A 24573-nucleotide genomic window follows, 5' to 3' on the forward strand; every position below is an offset into this window, starting at 1 on the left:
AAGGTCCAGTCTATTTCATGTTTCCTCATAGGACAATCCCTCCATCCCAGATATTAGTTTGGTGAACCTTCATTGCACTCCCTCTATGGCAAGTATATCATTGTTTAGGTAAGAAGACCAAAACTGCACACAATGCATCTCACCAAGGTTCTATATAATTGCATTAAGACACCTTCACTCCTATACTCAAATCCTCTTGCGATAAAGGTTGAAATAAAGAAAAAACATTTAGGTAAAATTAACAGTGATAAAAGGGGTTGCAAAAAACACACAAAAAACATTTTAAAATAATTTGCTATGTACTTTAGGACCATGTTCAGGTCCTTAAAAGAAGACAAATGACATTAGATCCCCAGAGGTATATAAGGCACTAAATGGAATAGGAATGGTTAATCCTTTAATCCTTTGCCTCTACCAACTAGAAGGACATGGGCACATGGAAACACCCCCACCTGCATGTTCCCCTCCAAGTCGCACGTCATCGTGACAGAACAATATCGCCATTTCTTTGCTGTCACTGGGTCAGAAACCTGGAACTCCCTCCCTAACAGCACTGGGGGTGTATCTACACCACACAGACCGCAGCAATACAAGAAGGTGGTTCACCACCACCTTCTTGAGGGCAACTAGGGATGGCCAATGAATTCCGGCCTTGCCAATGAAGCCCGCATCCCGAGAATGAATATGAAAAAATCCCTGCCCGTTATTTAAAGTTAACTTATGACTGCAGGACAAGGGGACTTTGGTACAGGATGGTAAAAGACAAGTTCAGGACAGGCATCAGGAATGATTTCAGACAACACCTGGAATGGGCTCCGTGTAGAGAAGTTGAGGAAAAAAGCTCGGAAGTCATTCCAGAAGCTGTGACGGGCTGTAGAGCTTTCAACAGAAGAATGGGCTGAATGGCCTCCCCCAACTGTGCTTGGCTTTGCCGTTAGCTCATGCAACGCATGTTGTAGTTTGAGACTGGGACCGACTAGGACCAGCACCACGCTGGGTGCTGACCTCCTTGCCAACTGGGGCAAAAGATCTCGGCTGGCACTCCCAGTGCAGTACCGAAGGAGTGCTGCAGTGTCAGAGGTGCCGTCTTTCAGGTAGGACGTTAAACTGAGGCCACATTTGCCCTGTCAGGTGGATGTGAACGATCGCATGGCACTATTGGAGAAAGGGAAGGGGAGTTCTCCCCGGTGTCCTGGTCAGTATTTATCCCTCGACCAACATCACGAAAAAACAAATGGTCTGGTCATTATCTCATTGCTGTTTGTGGGAGCTTGCCGTGTACAAATTGGCTGCTGCGTTTCCTACATTACAATCGCAACTCTACTTCAAAAATGCTACATTGGTTAAAAAGCAGTTTGAGGTCAAGGAAGGTGCTATGTAAATGCAAGTCTTTCTTTTTTTTCTCTCCATGAGCCAGTGTAATGTCTTGTTAACCCTGTGCCACTGCACAGAATACTTTGTGAAACTCATTAAATATGCAAGCTAGGTATTGCCCCACGGAAAGTGAGGCCAAGACAGGCCTTATCAAATGGATAAGGAGAGAAATTTGATTCGAAATGTTAACGCAAAGCAATCAGTACAAGGGCCACAAGGAGAGAGAGGAAGGCTGAGTTCAAGAGGCAGGGGATTGTCAGAAAATTCTGAATAAAGCTTAGATTTGTCGCAAGGACTAAAGTAGAATGTTGTAGGAGCACAATAATAAAACAGCTTTGGATGGTAGCTAAGGGAGAGAGTTAAAACTAAAGGATAAAGGATTTAGATGTACAGCACTGAAACAGGCACTTCGGCCCACCGAGTCTGTGCCGACCACTAACCACCCATTTATACTAATCCCATATTCCTACCACATCCCCACCTGTCCCTATACTCCCCTACCACCTACCTATACTAGTGGCAATTTATAATGGCCAATTCACCTATCAACCTGCAAGTCTTTTGGCTGTGGGAGGAAACCGGAGCACCCGGAGGAAACCCACGCAGACACAGGGAGAACTTGCAAACTCCACACAGGCAGTACCCAGAATTGAACCCAGGTCGCTGGAGCTGTGAGACTGCGGTGCTAACCACTGCGCCACTGTGCCTGAAATAACTGAAGAGGCAAGGGAGGTAGCAGAATGATTTAATTTTTTTTTAAATCAACGTGGTGGGCATACTTGCCAAGTTGGAGGGAGCAAAATACCAACAGCATCTCCCTCCGCGTGCCCGTCCCCCCACATGCCTGGTGTCACACATCCCAGGATGTTGAAGGAGAAAACCTATCTGGTAGTAATGAAGGAGTCATCCAGACATTGAAGCATTCAAACAAGACCCGTGTTTAAAAGGGGGACAAATCTGACCTGGGCAACTATTGGCCCATTAGCTTATCATCTGTAATCTTTAGAAGCCATTCAGAGGAAGTTCTTCCAATAACAATCTAGCAAGTCCCAACTTTCACCATTGTGGGAACATAACAAAGCCCCTTTCCCCACAACATACCCCAATATCCTCTCCCCCCCGGGGAGCCCCTCTAACCCTATCTTAAAGGAGGAGAGTTGAACCATCCTCGCACATCCACCAGAGGTGGACAATCTTGGAGAAAAAGAAATCTTTACCAATCTGACTGCAATACCAGTTGGCTGCTCTGCCAGGGGACTGCTTGTGACGGGCCCCATGAAGTGTAGGAATCGTGAGTTGGGGTAATCAGATCCTGCATGACTGCAAGGGTCCAAGACGAGCAAATGAAGTTGAGGCGTGGACCAGCCATAATCTAATTGATTGGCAGAGCAGGCTCGAGGGGCTGAATGGCCTCCCCTTCTTCCCGTGTTCCCTCCTATTGGTTTTAGGTTGCCCTCAAGGGCCAGACCAGTCTGCAGGGTCCCCTCACGTCGATGTCCTCATTAGTTAGGGTGAAAGGCCGGAATAGGGGTTGTTGTTGCAGACGGATGGTTTCGGAAACAGCATCTTCAGATTTCCCGCTCCTAACATAGTTGTACTCGTGGATTCCATGTTCTGATCTCCCCTCTAGAATAGTTAGGTGCTTGATGGCCGGCACAGACACGATGGGCCGAAGGGCCTGTTTCTGTGCTGTATAACTCTATGACTGGAGGAAGCATGATAGATTTTTGTTGGGTAAGGGTATTGAGGGATATGGAAGCAATGAGGTTAAATGGAGTTACGAAACAGATGAGCCATGGTTTAACTGAATGGTGGAACAGGCATGAAAGGGCTGAATGGCCTCCTCCTGCCCCTGTCGGTCACTTACCCTAGTGATTGGGGTGATTTACCCCAGTCACTTGTGCTTCACAAGCAGCAGCCAAGCTGCTATATATCACTACATATCTCTGCCTCACTACTAAAGGTCTGAGGGTGCTCTTGCTGCTGCTGCTCGGGTGCTCCACCAATAAATGAGCAGACCTCGCGTTATAACGTGAGTTCACCTCGTTTAAATGTTTTCCCTCTGCTCCTGGCGGGCAGCGCGAGACGCACCAGGAGAACGGAATCCGGAATTTCAGTCACCAGTGGCCACTGGAGAACTCTACATGGTCACCATTTTTCTTGCCATTTTTACGCCTGCTCTTGGACTTGAGTGTCCTCTCCCCATCGGGCCGTTCAAGGGCAAGAGTCAACTGTTGATAAAATGAAGAGCGGGTTCTCTCTATGGAAGGAACAGTCCTCTTCCCCATTCTTGAAACATCCATTCCAACAGCTAGTGATGGGCAAGCTCCCAATTTCAACCATCAGTGAGCATGGGACACTGTTTGTGCGTCATCTCACAGCCCCAGCATCACTTTAGCTCCTTATTGGCAGGTACTGGGCACAGAGGGTTGCCAACTCTGCCTGGGTGTATTCCGGAGGCTTCATAACGTGATTCCCCCATGGAATTCCCCATCAGGTGACCCACCTTCCCTTGACCTATTGGAAAGGGAACAGGCTTTTTGTTACCCAATTAGGTTTATCTTGATGTTAGTGAGGCAACACTTATTTCCTCATCTCTAATATTTTTATCGCTGTTTTCCCTTACATTGGTCTTCTTGTGGAGTGTCCTGATGAGTGCAAGATGAAACACTTTAACATAATGTCTCTATTTTCAGCAATACTCAAGTTCTGTGCGACCAAACAACTATTTTTATAGCTAATAAATGAGAGTGTTCAAAGAAAATAAACAAACACAACTTCGTTTAATGCCCCCTCTGATTTCTTTCCCTGGATATTGCCCGCAGCAGTGTCCTGGAGATTAACCTGCAGTTCCTGGCAACTCCACAGCAATCCTGCAAGGTTGGCAAAACCTATGCGCACAGTAGGTGTAAGGTAGGTCTCCTGCCTCCATGCTGAATATTGGGGAGTGCCAGCAGCCCATGTACTTCAGTGCTTTGTCTGCTCACCATCACATTGAATGGGACGTCTTAAACGTTGTGTTCTGAAGCAATTCCTAACCTAGCATCTGTTGTGATCTTAAGAGATTTAAGTACGTGGAGTTGATCTATTGAAAGGGCATTCGCAACATCTAGTGGCTGCAATGGGAACTGCGTGTCTGAATATTTAAGGAATTTCTCTAAAGTCAGTAGCTCCTTTTGTTCTGGGCGGGTTTTAAAGCTGTCAGAGGGAGCTTTTCTCGTGACTTTGCTCGAGTAATATCCTGAATTGGGCTGTTTTGAGTTGAGGTGGATTGCAAGATTAAAGAAACAGCACTGAGTCTCCGGGTTGACTTTAACAACTTCATTTCTTATTGAACCTTCCCATATTTTGTAGTTACATAGGTGCTTTATAGAGTCATTGTGAAAGACTGACCAGCTGCATTATGGAGCTATTATACTGCACCGGTGCATTATTTAACAATGATCAGTCCTGTTTTCAAATCCCTCCACAGCCTCACATCTCCCAATCTCTGTAACCCCCTCAAGCCCACAACATTCTCTCATCTACGTTCCTCCAATTCTGGCCTCTTGGCAATTCCCTTCCCTCAGCCTCTCCACCTCCCCAACCTCTCTCCTCCTCCTTTAAGACATTCCTTAAAAACTACCTCTTTGAGCAAGCTTTTGGTCACCTGTCCTTATTTGATAATCGCTCCTGTGAAGTACCTTGGAATGTTTGACTACTTTAAAGGTGCTATATAAATGCATGTGTTGTACTGGTATTACACTACACTGGCGCAGTATAGATGTGTAATGGTATTATACGATACTGGTATAGTGTAATGAGGTTACACTATACTGGTATTTTATTCAGCTTGTGTATTATTCAGGATGTTTATTATGCAGGTGTAATGGTATACTGTGATTGTATATAATATCTGTCTGATCAGGTGTGAAACATCCACATATCAATATAAAAGGGACAGATACAAAGCGGGAGATAATATGAAGATGTCGGACTGGCAGGTTGTGTGTGCCTTGGATGGTATTTCCTTTGCTTCTTTTGTATAAATGATTTAGAAGTTGGCACAAGAGGGTTTCTGTTGGGGAGCGGCAAACTATCAGGAAGAAAGTAGGAGACTGCAGGGGGGGTGGGCACAGACCTGCTGGGGGAGCAGGCACATGGATGGGCCAATGCAGAGAAGTGTGAAGCAGATAAAACACAGTGAAAGGGCAGTTACTGGAAATGGTAAGGTTCTTATCAGAGTGGAGAAACAGGGCGACCGAGGTATCTAAATAAATCGAGATTATCCGATATGGGCAGACAACTGGATACAAAACTGGCAACTCCAGTTGAAGAGCTAGCAAAGGAAGGCACAATGGGCTGAATGGATTCCTCCAGTTGGGTGCTATTTCCCAGCTCCTCCAAGATTGATGCCAAGTGTTTGACTTTTCTTTCAAATGTTCTTTGAAGTGGTTTGGACTTTCAGCATCGAGAGTGAGATGTCTGAACCCCCATCCCCCCCACACCCTCCCCCTCCCCCACCCCCAGCCCTCCCTCCACCCCGGTCAACATTATCATTTGTTCATTTTCACGTAACGCCATTCCTTTTGGAATAAGCTTTTCTATCTCAGTAAATTAGAGTCAACAGTTTTAGGGATTCTCCTTATCTCAGGGGTGATTATTCCTGGGGCTTCACCCTGACCCTACTGGAGAGATCAGCGGAACATAGGAACAGGACGAGGCCATTCAGCCCCTTGAGCCTGTTCCGCCATTCGATTAGATCTGTATTTCAACTCCATCTACCCGCCTTGGTGCTGTATCCCTTAACGCCCTTGCAGATAAAAATCTATCAATCTCAGTTTAAAATGGGGTCCACTGTCTCCCGGAGTTTCTTGGTTGCCTTGTAAAGGGGAGGGAAAAACGATGGATGGGGTAGAGTGTCAGGAATGGGGGTCTCTCTGAACCAGGATGAGGAACTTCAGTTAAGCGGATAGATTGAAGAAGCTGGGGTTGTTTTCCTTAAGAAAAGAGATTGAGAGGAGATTTGCTGGAGGTGTTCAAAATCATGAGGGGTCTAGACAGAGTAGGCAGGGAGAAACTGTTCCCATTGGCAGATAAGAGGACACTGAATTAAAACGATTGGCAAAGGAAGCAATGGCGATATGAGGAAAAACTTTTTTACGCAGCGGGTGGTTAGGATCTGGAATGCACTCCCTGAGGGGGGAATTTTAGTCTCTTCCCCCCACGGTGGATTTGAAGGCAGGGAGAGTATGTAATCGGGTGGGATGGTGGCCAGGGGGGTGGGGGGGTACTACCTCCCTGCCTCCACCGAGATTATGTCTGGGGTGGGAAGGCCTGTGAACCGCCTTCCTGCCCCACTGCCAATTTAGGCCCTTAAGTGGGCAATTAATGGCTAATTAAGGGCCTCATCCCACCACCACCACAATTAGCCCAGCATCAGGAAGGGTGGGTGGGGGCTGCCAGGAGCCACCTCCATGCCCTTGCTGCCGACACCCCCCCCCTTAGATCCTCCTCCCCTGTGACCCCCCCCCCCCCACAATGAGACCCCTCCCACCCTGACCTAACTGTGGCCTGGGTCCAGTGCCGCTCCTGGGCTTCAGGTAGGTGCTCCACCACCAGCAGCCATCGCCTCTGCCATAGCAGTGCTCAGTTAAAGAGCTACCGGCCTCTGATTGGCTGGCAGCTCTCAGAGGGCGGGGCTTCCATCGCTGGGATCCTGTGGAACGCCCGCCACTTAAATGCCTATTGACACTTGATTTGGCAGGCCTCCCGCGGAAGAGGAAATGCGGGGTTCTTGCAGCCACTTTTGCCGGAGGTCAAGACCCCCGTCGCCAGGACAAAATCCCAGCCTGAGAACGTGGTGGAGGCAGATTCAATCATGGCTTTCAAAAGGACCGGGACGAAGAGAGTTGCTCTTGCAGAGAGCCGGCATGGACATGATGGGCTGAATGGCCTCCTTCTGTGCTGTAACCATTCTATGATTCTATATAGCGCCTTTAACGTAGTAAAACTTCCCAAGGCCTCTTCACGGGAGCATTATCAAAGAATCTGATACTGAGGCAAAGAAGGGGACATTAGGACAGTTCTTGGCCAATGAGGTAGCTTTTGAGGAGTGTTGTAAAAAAGAAGAGAGAGAGAGAGGACAGAGGGTTAGGGAGGGACTTCCAGAGTTTAGGGCTTAGGCAGCTGATGGGACCTGGCCAGGGTTAGGGCTGGGTGTGAGCCAGATTAACCCCTCCCCCACCTGGAAGTGGCAGGCTAACAGGTGGCTTTCCATGGGTATAGGGCTGGCAGGTGCCAGAGATGTGACGTAGTTGAGTGCCTGCCTCGCATTAACGAGGAGCCATCCCACTGAGCCTGGTAGATCTGGTGTGGAGTCAGCACTGGAGGGCCCCCGACGTGACCAATAAGATCACAACTCAAGGAAGTTCAGGGCCTGTCTTTGAAGGTGCATTTGCGTTTAGTGTCTCCAACTCTGATTGGATGCAAGCTGGAGGTCTCTTCACGCGACCGCCTCCCTCTAACTGCCCTGCCCCCATAATCCAACCATTGGTCAACCAATATGTCCATCATCGTGCAGCCCCGCCTTCTCACAGCACTCGGAAAGCGGACAGACTCTTGGATGAGTCTTGACAGTCAGTCAAACAGCCTTTTATCCATTTTTGATATTTTTAGAACTAATAAACAAAGGTGCTCGATGAATTACATTTATTTTTCATGCCCCTATAATTTTACACCACCGCAGTGACCAGGAGATTAATCTTTTAATTCCTGGAGACTCCGAGAGGCTTGAGATCCCCTACTTGACATACAAGGGGTCAAGAGCAGGCTGACCCGGAAGTAATACCTGACTTTAAGTCTCACATAGGAAGTCTATGGAACTGGAGCTACCTGTTCTCAACCTCATCACCGAATGACCTCACTCACGGCCTCCATGACCGTAGATTTGCTTGGATTCCAGGTGGGTTGCCTGGAGTTACTTGGCCTCAGGCAACAGCTGAATGAAAGACAGTCTGGTTGTGAAGGGCGATGACATTTAAGCTCATCCAGAGATATCTGTGCTCTTTAAAAGAACAAAAATCTAATTTCAGCCAGGAATTTCTGGCACTGTAATTTCCTCTCAGATGAAGCAGTGTCTCTAAATACTGAGTGAGCTGTCAGTCCACCATTCTTCTGCGGAAGAGAGAGGTTATTAAGAGTATTTAAATGTTACTTAGAAAACCAGACTGCTGGTAATTTAATTTTCTACCATGACTAATATGCAGCAGTATCTCTTTTCTTAATTATTCTAACTTCAACACAAATTACATTCTTTCCCCAGTTGGAATTACCTAAGTAGCCTCGAGAGATTTGCTTGGCTCCTATTTTGTCCGCCGCTTCCCCGGCCGGGTGCCCGGATATAGTTGTAGGTACCCATGGATCAGTTGCCATGGTGCCCAGCGGTGAGTTGCCATGGTACCCACATGTCGGTTACCAGGTGCCCACGGGTCAGTTGCCATCATGCCCATGGGTCAGTCGATAATATTCCCAGCATTAAGCCTCAATCGAGCAGCACATCTCTCAAAGACAAACACGTGTCTGCGCTCGATTGCCAACCCTGGTCAGACATATTCCTGAAGCTTTTATCACATGACTTCCAAATGTCCTGCCCCTCCCCCCCCCCATCCTCTTGCCATTGGTAGCCCCAACATGTCTATCATCACAATGCCTTGCCTTCCCAGCCAATCAAAAAGCCAAAGAACTCATTACCCAAGTAGATGATAGTCAAATAGCCCTTTCCCCTCACTTTTTATAACTAATAAACAAAAACGTTGAAGGAATTAATTTAAAGACTATTTTTTAATACCCCTGTGACTTTTCTCCCTGGTTTTGCTCACAGCAGTGTCCTGCAGATCAATATTTAATGCCTACAGGCTCCAGGGCATTCCTGGAGGGTTGGCAACCCTTGTCCATGCGGACAGACTCGCTTCTCAAAATATGCCATTAAATCTTTTACGCCTGTGTAATAAAAACATCAATTTAACCAATTATTGGGTCAATTAGTAAAGTTAATTATTAGCAATTAATGCTGCGCGCTCGACCATTTCCACCCGGGGCTGTGGTTGCATTACTGGAGTTTTCGAACTCACTCAGTGTTGGAGGGTTGCCAGGTCCACAGATTCAGCCTCAAAGGCCCAGCCATTGTCAAACTTTTCTGCAACACACTTTTATATTCAAATAAATTGCAGCAATAAACTGAGTCAGTATCAGAGGGCTTTATTACAGTAATATTAACCATATACATCAGAAATAACAATTTTAAATGACAGTTAAATATCTAAATACTGTTTCTGCTCACTATAATCCTTTTCTCCATTCTCTCCATTACCCTACTCTCTCTCTTTCCCCACTCTCTCTCTTTCCCCATTCTTCCTCTTTTCCCACTCTTCCTCTTTTCCCACTCCCCTCTTTTCCCATTCACCCTCTTCCCCTCTCCCTTTACCCTTCTCCTCCCTTCTCCCCTCTCTCTCCCCACTCTCCCCCCTTTCCCCACTCTCCCATTCTCTGTCCCCACTCTCCCCTTTCCCCACTCTAACCCTTTCCCCAATTTCCCCTTTCCCCACTCTTCCCCTTTCTGCACTCTCTCTCCTTTCCCCTCTCCCTCTATTCCCCACTTACTCTCCTTCCTCCTATTTTCTCACTTCCTCCACAATATTTCTCCCCCCATTCTCTCCCTTTCTCCATTCTCACTCTCCATTCCCTCTCACTCTCCCCATGTTATCTCCTCTCCCATTCTTTCTCTACAAACCTGTTCTTTCTAATCCTGTTTCTGGTCCGGCTGCACATTCATCACAAGGTAAATCTGTAACACTCCAGGAGTAATTTTATGAACTTGTGCTCTGAGCACAGAGCCACTTGCATACTGGGACTGAGCATCAGCTGCACACTCTCAACACCAACTTCCTTTCAAATAATTCCTCAATTTTCTAATATTCTATGTGGGAGGTTTACTATTCCGCTTCAGTCAAAGAGAGATCTGTTATAATGAAAACAGAAAAGGCTGGAAATACTCAGCAGGTCTGGCAACATCTGTGGAGAGAGACACAGAGTTAACGTTTTGGGTCGATGACCCTTCATCAGAACTGTTGTAAAGCCCTGTTTGAAATGAGGAGGGAGAAGGACTGTGTAGGAGCTTGGGAGCGGAGTGTGTAAAGGTGCACAGCTCATAGGAGCCACAATAGAAGAGAGGAAGAAGAAAGGCCGTGATGGAGAGAGGGAGAGAGAGAGAGCTGTTCGAGCCTAAAGCTGAGAAAAGGATCTCTGGTCAAACCAGCATCTTCCTGTATCAGGTTTGTAAATAGTAAATATTATGGAAAAGATAGATCCAGAATACAACTTCACTCTAAATAGGGCGCAGAACACAGGTTCAAGATGAACAGGAATAGGCCATTCAGCCCCTCAACCCTCTTCTGCCATTCAGTTGGGTCATGGCTGATCTGTAGCTGAACATCAGCTACCTGGCTTGTTTCCATATGCTTTGCCTGATAAAAATGTGCCAATTTCAGTTTTGACATTTTCAATTGGTCCTCGGCTTTTTAAGGGGAGAAAGTTCCAGATTTCCACTGCGCTTTATGTGAAGAAATGCTTCACGACATCACCCCTGAACGACCTAGCTCTAATATTATGCCCCCTTGTTCTGGACTCCCCCACCCCCCACATATGATGTCCCTTGGCAAATCTTTTAATCAGTCAGATAACCCCCAAAGCCGCAGTTCAAGGGAATACCAAGGTGATCTGTTGAGATCTTTAAAATGATGAAGGGTTTGAGTTGGTATACAGAAGGCATTTCCATTGGTGGGGGGAGTTAAAAACTAGGGGACATAAATCATTACTTATTCTTTCGTAGGATATGGGCGTTGCTGGCAAGGCTGGCATTTGCTGCCCATCCCTAATTGCCCTTGACAGCTGGGTGGCTTGCGGGGCCATTTCAGAGGACAGTTAAGAGTCAGCCACATTGCTGTGGGTCTGGAGTCACATGTAGGCCAGACCAGGTGAGGATGGCAGATTTCCTTCCCTAAAGGACATTAGTGAACCAGGTGGGTTTTTACAACAATCGATGACAGTTTCATGGCACCATTACTGAGACTAGCATTCAATTCTTTAAAAAAATTAATTAATTGAATTTAAATTCCGCCAGCTGCCATGGTGGGATTTGGACCCATGTCTGCAGGGCACTAGGCTGGGCCTCTGGATTACCAGTTTAGTGACATCACTACACCAAAGTCTCCCAGTAAATGTAAGATAGTCAATAGTAAATCCAAGACGGACTTGAGGAGAAACTTTGTTACTCAGCAAGTGGCTAGAATGTGAAACTTGCTACCACATAAACAAGTTGAGGTGAATAGCATAGATGGACTTAAAGGGAAGCTGGATAAGTACATGAGGGAGAAAGAATTGAAGGTTTTTCTGATAGGGTTAAATGAAGTATGGTTGGAGGAGGCTCATGTGGCACATAAACACTGGCAAAGACCAGTTGAGCCAAATGGCTTGAGTCAGTGCTGTAAATTCCATGTTTCTCCATGTAATACAGACCTAGTCTATGCAACTGGGCGGCACAGTGGCGCAGTGGTTAGCACCGCAGCCTCACAGCTCCAGGGACCCGGGTTCGATTCTGGGTACTGCCTGTGTGGAGTTTGCAAGTTCTCCCTGTGTCTGCGTGGGTTTCCTCCGGGTGCTCCGGTTTCCTCCCACATGCCAAAGACTTGCAGGTTGATAGGTTAATTGGCCATTATAAAATTGCCCCTAGTATAGGTAGGTGGTAGGGAAATAGAGGGACAGGTGGGGATGTAGTAGGAATCTGGGATTAGTGTAGGATTAGTATAAATGGGTGGTTGATGGTCGGCACAGACTCGGTGGGCCGAAGGGCCTGTTTCAGTGCTGTATCTCTAAACTAAACTAAACTAAACCTGTCCTTCAAACTGTAAGCACCAAAATTAGGACTGCGATCAAGAATTTCCTGTTCACACAAAAAGTGACCAGTAGGTGGTGGAGGGGGAAAGCTTGGAATCAGTCGGGTGTGGTGATGCGGCTTGTGAGGGCATTGAGGGCAGATGGGTTAGATGGGCCCAATGGCCTTCCTCATCATGTTTAACTGGGTGATTTGGTGAATGTTCAGAGATTTTCCAGCAGTTGAGCATGAGGGGTGGCTGCGAGTTGTTAAAAAGCTGTGTTTGACACAGAATTCCCAAGGGCCTTCACTCAACCCAAGCATTGTATTAATTTACCAGAACAATGTAATACTTGCTACAATATCTTAAGGAGTTACCCGTATGTTTACTGATGTCTCTGAGCAACCATTTACACTAGAAGCGTAGAACCTGTGTATGGGATTTCACGGGACAGACGTGGCATTTATAATGTAAGTGCAGCCTGAATCTGCAGCCGGGCTCAAACTGCACATTGGAAAGGGGAGCAAGGTTTCTGAGCCTGATTGACTCTAAACTCTCCATTTATACTCCACAATTGTATTGGTATTGGTGTGGATCCCTGCACCTGGAGTGGAAAAGGTTAACAGTAAGACAAAAGCTAGCAAAAAGGGAAGGTGAAGTGTGAGAATCTACTCCACTTGCGGGAATTCACCCCACGTGCCGGGATCCACAATCCACTTCCGTAGCAAGGATCGACTCTGGGTGCAGTGATCCAGCCCAGCGACGGTGGGAGGCAGGAAGGGGGGTTAAACCTTCATCGCTGGGCAAGAAGCTGGTGACAGCGAATCAGACGCCCAGTTCGCACTTTGCCACCATTTTGTTTTCCATCAGCGGAGGATGTGAAAGAGTTAAAACTGACCCCCGCCCCCTCCCCCATCACGTTTCCCATAGATGGGGGCGTAAGGAAAATATAAAATTGCACCACTGTGCCAAAGAGCGGAAAGGATAATGAAAGGAATGCAGTGGAGTATTCTGTTTAGGTATTACCTCACCTCCCTGGAGGGAAAAGGGGAGGGAGAGAAAAAAAATTAAATGAACATTTTTCTTTTGGAAAATTGCTGCAAATATGCAGGAGATTTTTTTCTCTCAACTTGGAAAAAGAAAAACGCGTTGACTGGAAGTCCAGAGAGAATACAAGCAGGTCAGCACAACAGTTAGCAAAATGGATCTAGTTTCCATCTCTCTTTTAGGCCTCAGGCCTCGTAGCTACACAATTGACTTGGAAGAAAATCATTAAAGGGATGAAGCTGGTTCTGCGCTTTGTGAGGGGAATGTGGAACTGGGGCTGTATGATGGATCGCTGACAAACCTTTCTCCAGCTGTCAGGAGTGCTTTCAAGCAACTCAGATTAGAAAAACCTCAATGCTTTTCGGTTTGGCTCAATCCCCTTTAGCAACATCCAGGAGAGAAAGCGGAGGGGGTTGGGGGGTTGAGTGGTGGGGGGGGGGGGGGGGGGGAGGGGGAAAGAAGACAAAGGAGATGCTTCAGCAATCAGTGCTTGCACTTTAGAGAACAAGTGGCCTTTGCTCAAATGCTTGTCTGTCTTGATACTTGACTGCAGGAATCTCTGAGGACGCAGCCTTGCTTGCTGTCCTGTTCATCATAAAGCATTCGAGTGTCAGCTGCTGGGGGTCTTGTGCTTGTCAAGTCTGTTTGCAGCTGCAACATGATGCTTCCCTTCAAGCATTGACACGTTTAGTCCTTTATTAAAGGTGCTGACTGTGGTTCAGTGGGTAGCTCTCTTGCCTCGAAGATAGTGGGTTCGCATCCCACTGTAGAGACTTGTAATGCATTATCGAGGTTGATATTCTGGGGCAGTAGTGAAGGTGTGCTGCACTATCGGAGATGCTGTCTTTCAGATGAGATATTAATCTGAGATCTTATCTGTCCTCTGAGCTGTGTGCAAACTATCCCCCACTCCAATGTTTGAAAGAGGAATTTGAGAGTCTTTCCCTGATGTCTTTGTCAATATTTGTGCCTTAAAAAGCATCTGCAAGCTCGCGTTCAGCTCCTTCCTTGGCCATTGGACAGCAGTGGGCATTCTTTTAAACCAGGCAGGAGTGCATGCAGGGCTGAAAGCCCTTTAAATATGGTGCCAGCACCTGCACCGGAATCATCGGACGATGGATTTGTGGCCTAGAATCCCGCCCCGTCGCGTAATTGGCTGCCCCCCCACCTCCATTATTATTGGTTGCCCGCGCTGGGCTGGACGCACACATGACAGGCGGGAACCCACTTCCGGGTCTGCTGCCGGGACTTGCGACTGGCTCACTAAATCCAACTCCTGGAGTCAGTCAGAGATTCCACCTTAACCATTTTACTTGTCATTATTAACCTGTCTCGGGAGATTAAAGCTGGTTGGAATTGACATAAAAATTGGACAAAGTCCATTGGGATAGGCAAGCTGAATGAGCCCAGGGACCTTTCTTCTCCTCTGATACACTTAAATTAGGCCACTACGAGGTTCTGCTTATAAGCAATAACAAAAATCTGGCAGGGAAATTGGAGCCTGTAATTAAATCTCTGGATTTGGCTAGCGATCAGGACTAATGGAGTTAAAGCCAGATAGCTATCTATGATATATTTAATATAGAGCATCTGTTACTTTGCACAAGAGCAACATAAACAACATTCTTTATCACTGACACTTCCTGTCACATGATAATCCTGTGGCCCTGCCTTCCTCGTTCTCTTGTCAGTGATATTAAAACTGTCTCCACCATTAGAAACGTAATTAACATCTACATATTAGGGTATGTTTTCCGATTCCATACCTCAGGGAGGATATATTAGCCCTTGGAGGGGGTGCAGCACTGATTCACCAGAATAGTGCCAGGGTTAAAATGTCATGTTATAAGGACAGGCTGCCGAGACTGTGGTCATATTTAGAAAGTTGATAGGGGAGCTAATTGCAAGATGATTAAAATGCTAAAGGGGTTTGCTGGAGATAGAAGGATTTATTGACGGGGATGGATGAAGTAGAGTGGGAGGCGGCTCATGCATGAGGAGCATAAACATCGCCATGTGCCTGTTGGGCCAAATGGCCTGCAATATTTTCCATATAACTATGTATTACAGTACAATAGATTGAAAATATTTCCTCTGGTGTGGGAATCCAGAACAGCGGGACCCCATAACCTTTTAGTTAAAGCCAGGCCATTCAGGAGTGAAATCAGGGAGCATGTCTTCACTAAAAAGGGTAGTGGGACTCTGTAACCTGCCCACAAGACTGTGGATTCTAGGGTGGACGGAGCAATGGAAGGGGTTGAGGGGTGGGGGGGGGACAATTGAAATGGTGAAATTTTATTAGGTAAGGGGTTCAACAGATATGGAGCAAATGCAGGTTGAAGTGCATATTTGAATCTCTTCCTTATACCCTGTTTGCATGACATCTAACATACCAGAGATATAAGTGGCCATTTTGTGAGTTGAATGTCTTGGCCTGGGGTCTTGACAAAGGCCCACTCAGGTACCAATTATACTGCCGGTTCTTTTATCCAGCAAGAGTCCAAACTGAGGGCTTTGTCTCAAAAAATTACCCTTATTGTTATCTATTTGCACTGCCAATTTCGCCCACTTCCCTTCCCCAAACCATGAGAGGTGACTTTCACCCACATGTTAACATTTATAGAGTGTATTTTAAAGCTTAATTTCATGTAAAGCGCTAATGAGTTTGACACAAATGTCAGATCTACAATAAAACATTGATATAGATTTTAGCGCAGACATTTATAAAGTCACGATTCATTTAAGGGAAAGCCAGATAAGCACATGAGAGAGAATGAAGAGAAGGATGTGCTGGAGATCTGAAATAAAAGTGCTGGAAATACACAGCAGGTCTGGCAGCATCTGTGGAGAGAGAAATACCTCCGCTCAGTCCGCAAGCATGACCCCGAGCTTCCGGTCGTTTGCCATTTTAATTCACCACCCTGCTCTCATGCGCATATTTCTGTCCTCGGCCTGTTGCAGTGTTCCATTGAAGCTCAACATAAGCTCGAGGAACAGCACCTTATCTCCTGATTAGGCACTCTACAGCCCTTTGGACTCAACATTGAGTTCAACAACTTCAGGCTATGGCCACCATTTTTGATTGTTTTTTTTAACCATGCACCGGTCGCAAACTTGTTTTTCATGTTTTTGCTTTCAGACAGAGCTGTTCATTTTTCTGCCATTAACACACTCTCTGTATCAATGCTTTGTCTTTTACTACGGCTATTACCACTCCCTTTGCCTTTTGTTCCATGACATCTTTGTCATTTAATCTCTCCCGCCCTCTGCCTTATCACACACCTTCCCTTTTGTTCTCCTCCACCCTGTCCCCTCCCCCCCTTTCACTTGCTCAAAACCCATTACGTTTCTGACCTTTGTTAGTTCAGATGAAACATTAACTCTTCTCCACAGATGCTGCCAGACCTGCTGAGAATTTCCAGCACTTCCTGTTTTTATTTCAGATTTCCAGCATTCGCAGTATTTTGCTTTGATAGAAGCATATGCGGATGGGGTTGAGATATAATATAGAGTGGGAAGAGGTTTGTGTGGAACATAAACAGCACCAGAGACCAGTTAAGTTGACTGGGCCTGTTTCAGCTTTGTAAATTCTATGTAGTTCTGTGTCTGTTGTATTCTGCTGAACATTTAAAATGGCTGCCTCGGTAGCCAACCACCAACCAGACAGACAATCTTGTTGGAAGTTGCCATCTTATCCCAGTTGTACCGTAGTTAAGGGACAGCTGTTATATTACCATATTCACTCAGATAACCACTGTCTTTTTAATTTAGGTTCATTAATGCAAGACGTCGCATTGTGCAGCCGATGATCGACCAATCAAATCGAACAGGTCTGATATCTATTTTGCTAATTTGCTCTAAAGATGCACCTTCTCCCTTAAAGAGGCTCGTCAATGGCATCTTGAGAATGGCCCAAAACGTGGCATTTTTTCAGCACGCAATGTGCCATGCCAGTGAAATCGGGAAGCCCTCCCAAGTTATATTGGCATCATGATGTCTGCCCGCTGTTATCAGTACAGTAACGTGATGGGAGGGGGAGCATGAGTACCCCAACCCCGAGGAACCCCCTTCTATCACCGTTTCGCTCCTGGGTTCCATCAGAGGCGAAGAGACTCCTACACTTATTAATCTACGCTGCTCTACGTTAAAGATATTGAGGACAAATTTTATTACATTAATATTCATTCAGAGACCTTCACAGAGTCTCATTAATGTGGTCTTACAGTACTTCTTTCTGGGTTATTGTATTGATACTGACCCATTCTGACCAGCAGCATCTGGTGCTGCTGAAAGCTCGGCATTTTGCCTCACAGTCCCTTGGGAGTTGAGCAGTGCTTCCTGCCAGAAAGAGTATTCATTGGAAATTGGGTGAAGACAAGAGTCACCCTCTCTCCGTCCATCCCCACTCAAGTAACCCGCAAACGCCCGTCTACAATCACGAGAAGCAATGGCCCTTGAATTTCAAACGGTGGCAATACGAAGCAGCATTGGTATCTTTTTTCTTGCAATTACTGTCATTTCTGTTGCTAAAAATATACACTAAGACAATGGCGTCCTTTTAGCTTTGGGGCCTTACCATCATCGGTGCCAGTCGTATAGTTGATGGTGAATCAATCAAATCAAGGAAGGTTTAGTGAACACTGTTTATTCGAAGCGTCTCCCCATTGTCCGGCTGGCATGAAAATAAGCATCTAGCTTGGCTCAGTGGTAGCACTCTTGCCCCTGAGTCTGAAAGCTGTGGGTTCAACATTCCCACTTGACTGTCTAAATCTAGGCTGACATCCCAGTGCAGCACTGGGGGAGTGCTGCAATGCCAGAAGTTCCGTCTCTTGGCTGAGATATTAATGCTGCTGGTGAGAGGGTGTAAGACATTCCACAGCACTTTCTCAAAGAAGTGCAACATTTCCCCTGTGCTAACCAACACTCATCCCTGAATCAACACCACAACACATTGATTGGTTTGCTGTTTGTGTGATCTTGCTGTGCACAAATTTGTTGCTGTCTGCCAAACACCAGTAACGTTACTTCAAATGCAATTCGCTGTTTGCAAATTGCTTTGGGAAATTCTGAATGAGTGGAAGGCACTGGATAAATGCCATTTTTCTTTCTTTTCTTATTATCTTATTGTTATTGTTCTTGCTTCATGAAGAACCACCATTTTGGATCACCAAATGACATCACTGCTGGGAGGAGCCTCCTGCCTCCCTGGGTAGCTACACTGAATTTAATTGGTCTGGAAACCAGCAGAGTATGTAGATGTCCCAGTAGGATGAGTTGATTGGCTGCCTCGATTGGGTGGGTTCACATCCTATCACTCCACCTTCATTCCCCAAGTTCACTTTCTACTGTATTGACTGTCGTTCTGCAGCTGACGGATTTTCCACACTCTTATATTTGACTATTTTCCCTGGCTGTTCTCCCAAATTCTCTTTTTTTGTTTGTTTTTAATGAATCACATTGACATCCGTTGACAAGCACAAGTGATCATTATCCCAACACAATGCTTCAAATCCAAATTTCCCGCACTTGAGTGAATCATGTCTTTCTATTCTTCCTTCAGTTGGCCAGGGTGCACCTTACAGCCCAGATGGTCAACCAATGGGAGGGTTTGTAATGGACGGCCAACAGCACATGGGCATTCGGCCTCCAGGTAAGGGCAGACTCTTCCCTTCACCGTTAACGTACAGCATTCCTCTCCACCACCCTCCAGTCTCACCACTAGCTTTCTTGGAAAAAAAATCACACGCTTTTTTTTTATTGCTCGCACTTTGCCATTTCATTAACATTTAGACGCACAGTTTTTAAAATATCCCTTCAATCCATTTAATGTCCAGGGGTATACCTTTTTACAAATTTTCTTGCTGTCTTGTATTCTGACTTTGGTGATTTCCTAGCATGGTCTTGGATTGTTTATCTTCCTTCTAGGACCTATGGGTGGAATGGGCATGAATATGGGCATGGAGGGGCAGTGGCACTACATGTAGCCTTCATCACTGTTACCCAATCGCAAAGCAAGGGGAAGTAAGTACCATCCCCACTGGGGTGATTGTATTCTTTGTGTCCATCCACCCAGGCATCTCCTCCTCCTCCTCCTCTTCCATTACCATGATTGTTCTTGTCTACCTCCTCGTTATAGGGCTAGCCATACTAAAATCCATCGTGCTTGTCTTGTCTTTTCTTCTAACGTCTCATTTTCCCTTTGACTTTCCAAGGAAGGAAAGCAAGTGAATATGTCTGTCATGTCCCTCCCTCTGATTCTGTGCTGTCAGCTGTTGGGAGTTATGAGCTCCAAGGCAAGAGGACAGTTACTAAGTTAGTATGGTTTTAACTTTTCCTCTCTCGCTCTAACTATGGTGGGTTCCACTGTTGCTTCAGCGTGTCCCACCTGACATGGACGCTAACAGGAAAAGTAGTGTGATATTTACCGTAACAAGATAGGTACATAGAAACAGGAGTAGGCCAGTTCATCCTGTGTGCCTGTTCCACCATTTGATGAGAACTTCGATGACCTCTGACCTAACTCCGCTTTTGCCCCATATCCCTTAATACCTTTGGTTAACAAAAACCTATTGATCTCAGATTTAAAATTGACAATTGATCTAGCATCAATTGCCACTTGCAGAAGAGGGTTCCAAACTTATCTCACCCTTTGTGTGTAGAAATGTTTCTAAATTTCACTGAAAGGACTGGCTGTAATTTTAAAACTATGCCCCTAGACTCCCCAACCAGTGGAAATTATTTCTTTCTAGCTACCCTATCTGTTCCCCTTAATATCTTGAAAACTTCAATCAATTCACCCCTTAACTTTCTAAAACTGCAGGGAATACAACCTTAGTTTGTGTAATCTCTCCTTGTAATTTTCAACTCTTGGAGTCCAGGTATCATTCTGGTAAATCTATGCTGCACTTCCTCTAAGTGTAAGGTTTGAAGGCCAGAACTGCTCACAGATTTTATGCTTTTAAAACTGTTCCACGTTAGGAGCAGAATAATACATTGTGTAATACACAGCGCACGCTCCCGTGATTATAAAATAGACAACATTCGCCATACTCCCAACCCCACCACAAGCAATGCCTTGGTAGATTTTCCAAAGGAACTTAAACAAAGGCCGAGCAATGTGCCTCCTGGAGCTGACACATCTCAGGGGTTGAACTGGGGTCAACGAAGGTTCTGAGGCTTGATTTTTGCAGCTACTTGAGCTCCTTGCTGCATTACAACTGAACGTTCCCTTTAGACTTCAGCCAACAACAGGCATCAGATTGGGGCACCATGATGAACTACATGAGTCAGCTCCTGTTGCTGCCGATGAGGGCCGATCTATCTATGCAGGAGGTGATGCTCCAAGACTCCTCGTGGGATCCAGCACTGAGGCTCTGGACATAATTGGTGGCGCTGGCCAGCCCTAGACAGCTGTTTTCGCACCCAGTCTGATAGCACCCTCCCAGACTGACCCGGAGTCTCCAGGAACTGAAGAGTAATTTCCAGGACTGCCTTGAGCAGAACCCAGGAGAAAAATCAGAGAGGTGTCAGTGAAAATGGTGTGGGGTTTTTTGTCATTGTGTTCAAGAATTTTTTTCCATTAGTTTGAAAAATATTGGCGAAGGCACAAAAAAGGCTGATTGGAAAACAGTCATCCAATTGGGTAATAGCATCTTTCCACTTGCCAATTGGCCATGGGGCATCTTGATGACAGCCGTGTCGGGTGACCAATGGTGAGGGTGTTGTGGGGGGGGGGGGGGGGGGGGGGAAGTCATGTGATGAAACCTCCAGGAATATATCCCTCCGGACCCTAGCATCTCAGTGCTGGCAGAAATTGCCAGAAAAATGCATTTGCTGCCTTTTTTTTTGTTGAAAGGAAAAAGTCTTTTAAATGAAAGTTTAGAAGGGAGAAGAAAACTCCATGGCTCAGACAGAAACGTTAGCCAACGAGCTGAGGCAAATTAGCAAATCAATAGGAGAAACACTGAGCATTAGCCACACACTAAAGGACAGGGCTCCCTCGCTCGAGCTAATTGATTGTGGGCCATTTAAGTGGGCAGTCAATCGCACTGTGTCCAATTGAATTGACTGGGCAGGTATGCAAATACGCTCATTAACATCTCGGATCCGACACGGGTCACAGCACCTGAACCCAAGTCCTGCATTATGCTCCAGGCCGAGACAGAAGCAATCCAAATGCACTTCAAGTCTAATAAAAGGAATTCTGAGAGAATCGAGGCAACTTGACGATCAGGCAAACTTGTAAATGGCACGCAAGCTGCAATTATAAGCATAACCTCGCCTCACCTTACATTACTTCAACCCGATTATCTGGCCTTATGAACGTATTGTCTGTCATAATTCGTAATCACTATAGTACGGTGATGGGGGTAGTCGGGAGGTACTGGATTGACCCTTCTATCTAGCCTGATCTATTAGGCAAGAGCATCCAGATTCATCTCTGTTCACACCAGCTGATGCTCAGTGCTGCATGGAAGGCCACTATAAGCTGATTCCTTCCAGAAGGTTCTGCCAGCCCATTTTCACCCATCACACCGACTGCCAATCTTCTGGCTGGCGAGTCCGTAATGAGAGCTCATGAATTTAAAATTGTCACTAAGAGAGATCAGGATAATTATTTTTACCCAGCGTCCATTGCATTTTTTTTTAAAGAAATCGTGAATAATAGTATGAAATGGAGGAAGAGACAGGGTAAGAGGCAGTTGGATTAGTTTGGAATTGAAACAGGGCTATGGGGAGAGAGTGTAAGACTCTTATTAAACAGGAGGTCTCACTTCCCTCTAAGGTATCATTGGCATGAAACAAACTCTGGATACCACTTTATTAACCCACTAAGCAATAGTATACTTACAACACCAGTTGCTTCGTTAGACCCGCGTACAAGAGCTCGTTCCCGGGCAGTGAGGTCCACTGAATGAATTCTTCTGCACGTCGTCCTGTGACTAAGCAAGTCACACTTCCCAGCTGCAGCAACAATGTCCTTGTGAGCTGTGGCTTTATACCCCTTTCTGACCCTGGTCCCTTGGCATATTAGGTAATATCTCGAGTCGTGTTATACAATTGGGTATCAGTGCCTTATCAATCCCACCCTGGCTATGCAGGACCACCTGCAAGTGGTCATGTCCTGCTTTCAGCAAGGGGGTCTTAGTTGCATACCACCCATGGATGTGATATCTGTTTCTTGACAAGGCAGCAAGGAAACTATTCACACATATTCCAAGAGGCCATTGTCTGAGAGTTGTTGTAGACAGAGTGTCTGATGTTGTAATAGTCTGGGGCTACCACGTAGTGGCATCCTGACTCACCTGTGTCTGTGTGTGTGTCTGTGTGTCGGTGTCTGTCTGTGTGTGTGTGTCTGTATGTGTGTGTCTGTCTGTCTGTGTCTGTCTGTCTGTCTGTGTGTCTGTCTGTGTGTGTGTGTGTGTCTGTCTGTGTGTATGTCTGTTTGTGTGTGTGTTTGTGTCTGTCTGAGTGTGTGCGTCACTGTGTGTATGTCTGTGTGTCCCTGTTCAGTTAAACTGTCTTTATTTTTAAAAAGTCCAGCATGAGCCCCAGCGATGGCATCTTCAGTCAGAATTCTTCTTCCTTCATCCTGATGTCCTCCACACTCCATGTTCTTACCACCCGGTGCGCTCCACACATGGTCAATTCCACAACTGGGTATATTTTACTTAAAAACAGAAATGCAAGAGGTATCCAAAGGCCTGACAAGAGTGGGCGGGGCAATGGGATTAGTTTGGGATGGATATAGGGCTATGAGGAGGGAGCAGGGCAGTGGGATTAATGTGGGATTGGTACAGGGCTATGAGGAGGGAGCAGGGCAGTGGGATTAGTGTGGGATTGATACAGGGCTATGAGGAGGGAGCAGGGCAGTGGGATTAATGTGGGATTGATACAGGGCTATGAGGATGGAGCAGGGCACAGGGATTAGTTTGGGACGGATATAGGGCTATGAGGAGGGAGCAGGGCAGTGGGATTAGTGTGAGATTGATACAGGGCTATCAGGATGGAGCAGGGCACAGGGATTAGTTTGGGACGGATATAGGGCTATGAGGAGGGAGCAGGGCAGTGGGATTAGTGTGGGATTGATACAGGGCTATGAGGAGGGAGCAGGGCAGTGGGATTAATGTGGGATTGATACAGGGCTATGAGGAGGGAGCAGGGCAGTGGGATTAATGTGGGAATGATACAGGGCTATGAGGAGGGAGCAGGGCAGTGGGATTAATGTGGGATTGATACAGGGCGATGAGGAGGGAGCAGGGCAGTGGGATTAATGTGGGATTGATACAGGGCGATGAGGAGGGAGCAGGGCAGTGGGATTAATGTGGGATTGATACAGGGCTATGAGGAGGGAGCAGGGCAGTGGGATTAATGTGGGATTGATACAGGGCTATGAGGAGGGAGCAGGGCAGTGGGACTAATGTGGGATTGATACAGGGCGATGAGGAGGGAGCAGGGCAGTGGGATTAATGTGAGATTGATACAGGGCTATGAGGAGGGAGCAGGGCAGTGGGATTAATGTGGGATTGATACAGGGCGATGAGGAGGGAGCAGGGCAGTGGGATTAGTGTGGGATTGGTACAGGGCTATGAGGAGGGAGCAGGGCAGTGGGATTAGTGTGAGATTGATACAGGGCTATGAGGAGGGAGCAGGGCAGTGGGATTAGTGTGGGATTGATACAGGGCGATGAGGAGGGAGCAGGGCAGTGGGATTAATGTGGGATTGATACAGGGCGATGAGGAGGGAGCAGGGCAGTGGGATTAGTGTGGGATTGATACAGGGCTATGAGGAGGGAGCAGGGCAGTGGGATTAATGTGGGAATGATACAGGGCTATGAGGAGGGAGAAAGGCAGTGGGATTAATGTGGGATTGATACAGGGCTATGAGGAGGGAGCAAGGCAGTCGGATTAATGTGGGATTGAGACAGGGCTATGAGGGGGGTGCAGGGCAGTGGGATTAGTGTGGGATTGATACAGGGCTATGAGGAGGGAGCAAGGCTGTGGGATTGATACAGGGCGATGAGGAGGGAGCAAGGCAGTGGGATTAATGTGGGATTGATACAGGGCTATGAGGAGGGAGCAAGGCAGTCGGATTAATGTGGGATTGAGACAGGGCTATGAGGAGGGAGCAAGGCAGTGGGATTAATGTGGGATTGAGACAGGGCTATGAGGAGGGAAAAGGGCAGTGGGATTAATGTGGAAATGATACAGGGCTATGAGGAGGGAGCAAGGCAGAGGGATTA

The 24573-nt window shown here is 46.6% G+C and overlaps 1 protein-coding gene across 8 annotated transcripts in view; it reads left to right on the plus strand.

Moving 5' to 3' along the window:
* The window catches only part of LOC137353113 (homeobox protein Meis1-like), a 639330-nt gene that overhangs the window by 599360 nt on the left and 15397 nt on the right, over positions 1-24573 (plus strand). For 4 of the 8 annotated variants that reach the window (XM_068019113.1, XM_068019115.1, XM_068019114.1 and 1 more), the window contains exons 10-11: positions 17103-17161; positions 18892-18981. In XM_068019113.1, coding sequence (XP_067875214.1) covers positions 17103-17161; positions 18892-18981 — 149 coding nt within the window. Of the gene's footprint in view, positions 1-17102; positions 17162-18891; positions 18982-19256; positions 19353-24573 lie in introns of all 8 variants that reach the window. The other 4 variants (XM_068019118.1, XM_068019119.1, XM_068019120.1 and 1 more) reach the window with 2 other exon arrangements.

Source organism: Heterodontus francisci, chromosome 40, assembly GCF_036365525.1.
Source record: "Heterodontus francisci isolate sHetFra1 chromosome 40, sHetFra1.hap1, whole genome shotgun sequence".
NCBI lineage: Eukaryota > Metazoa > Chordata > Chondrichthyes > Heterodontiformes > Heterodontidae > Heterodontus > Heterodontus francisci.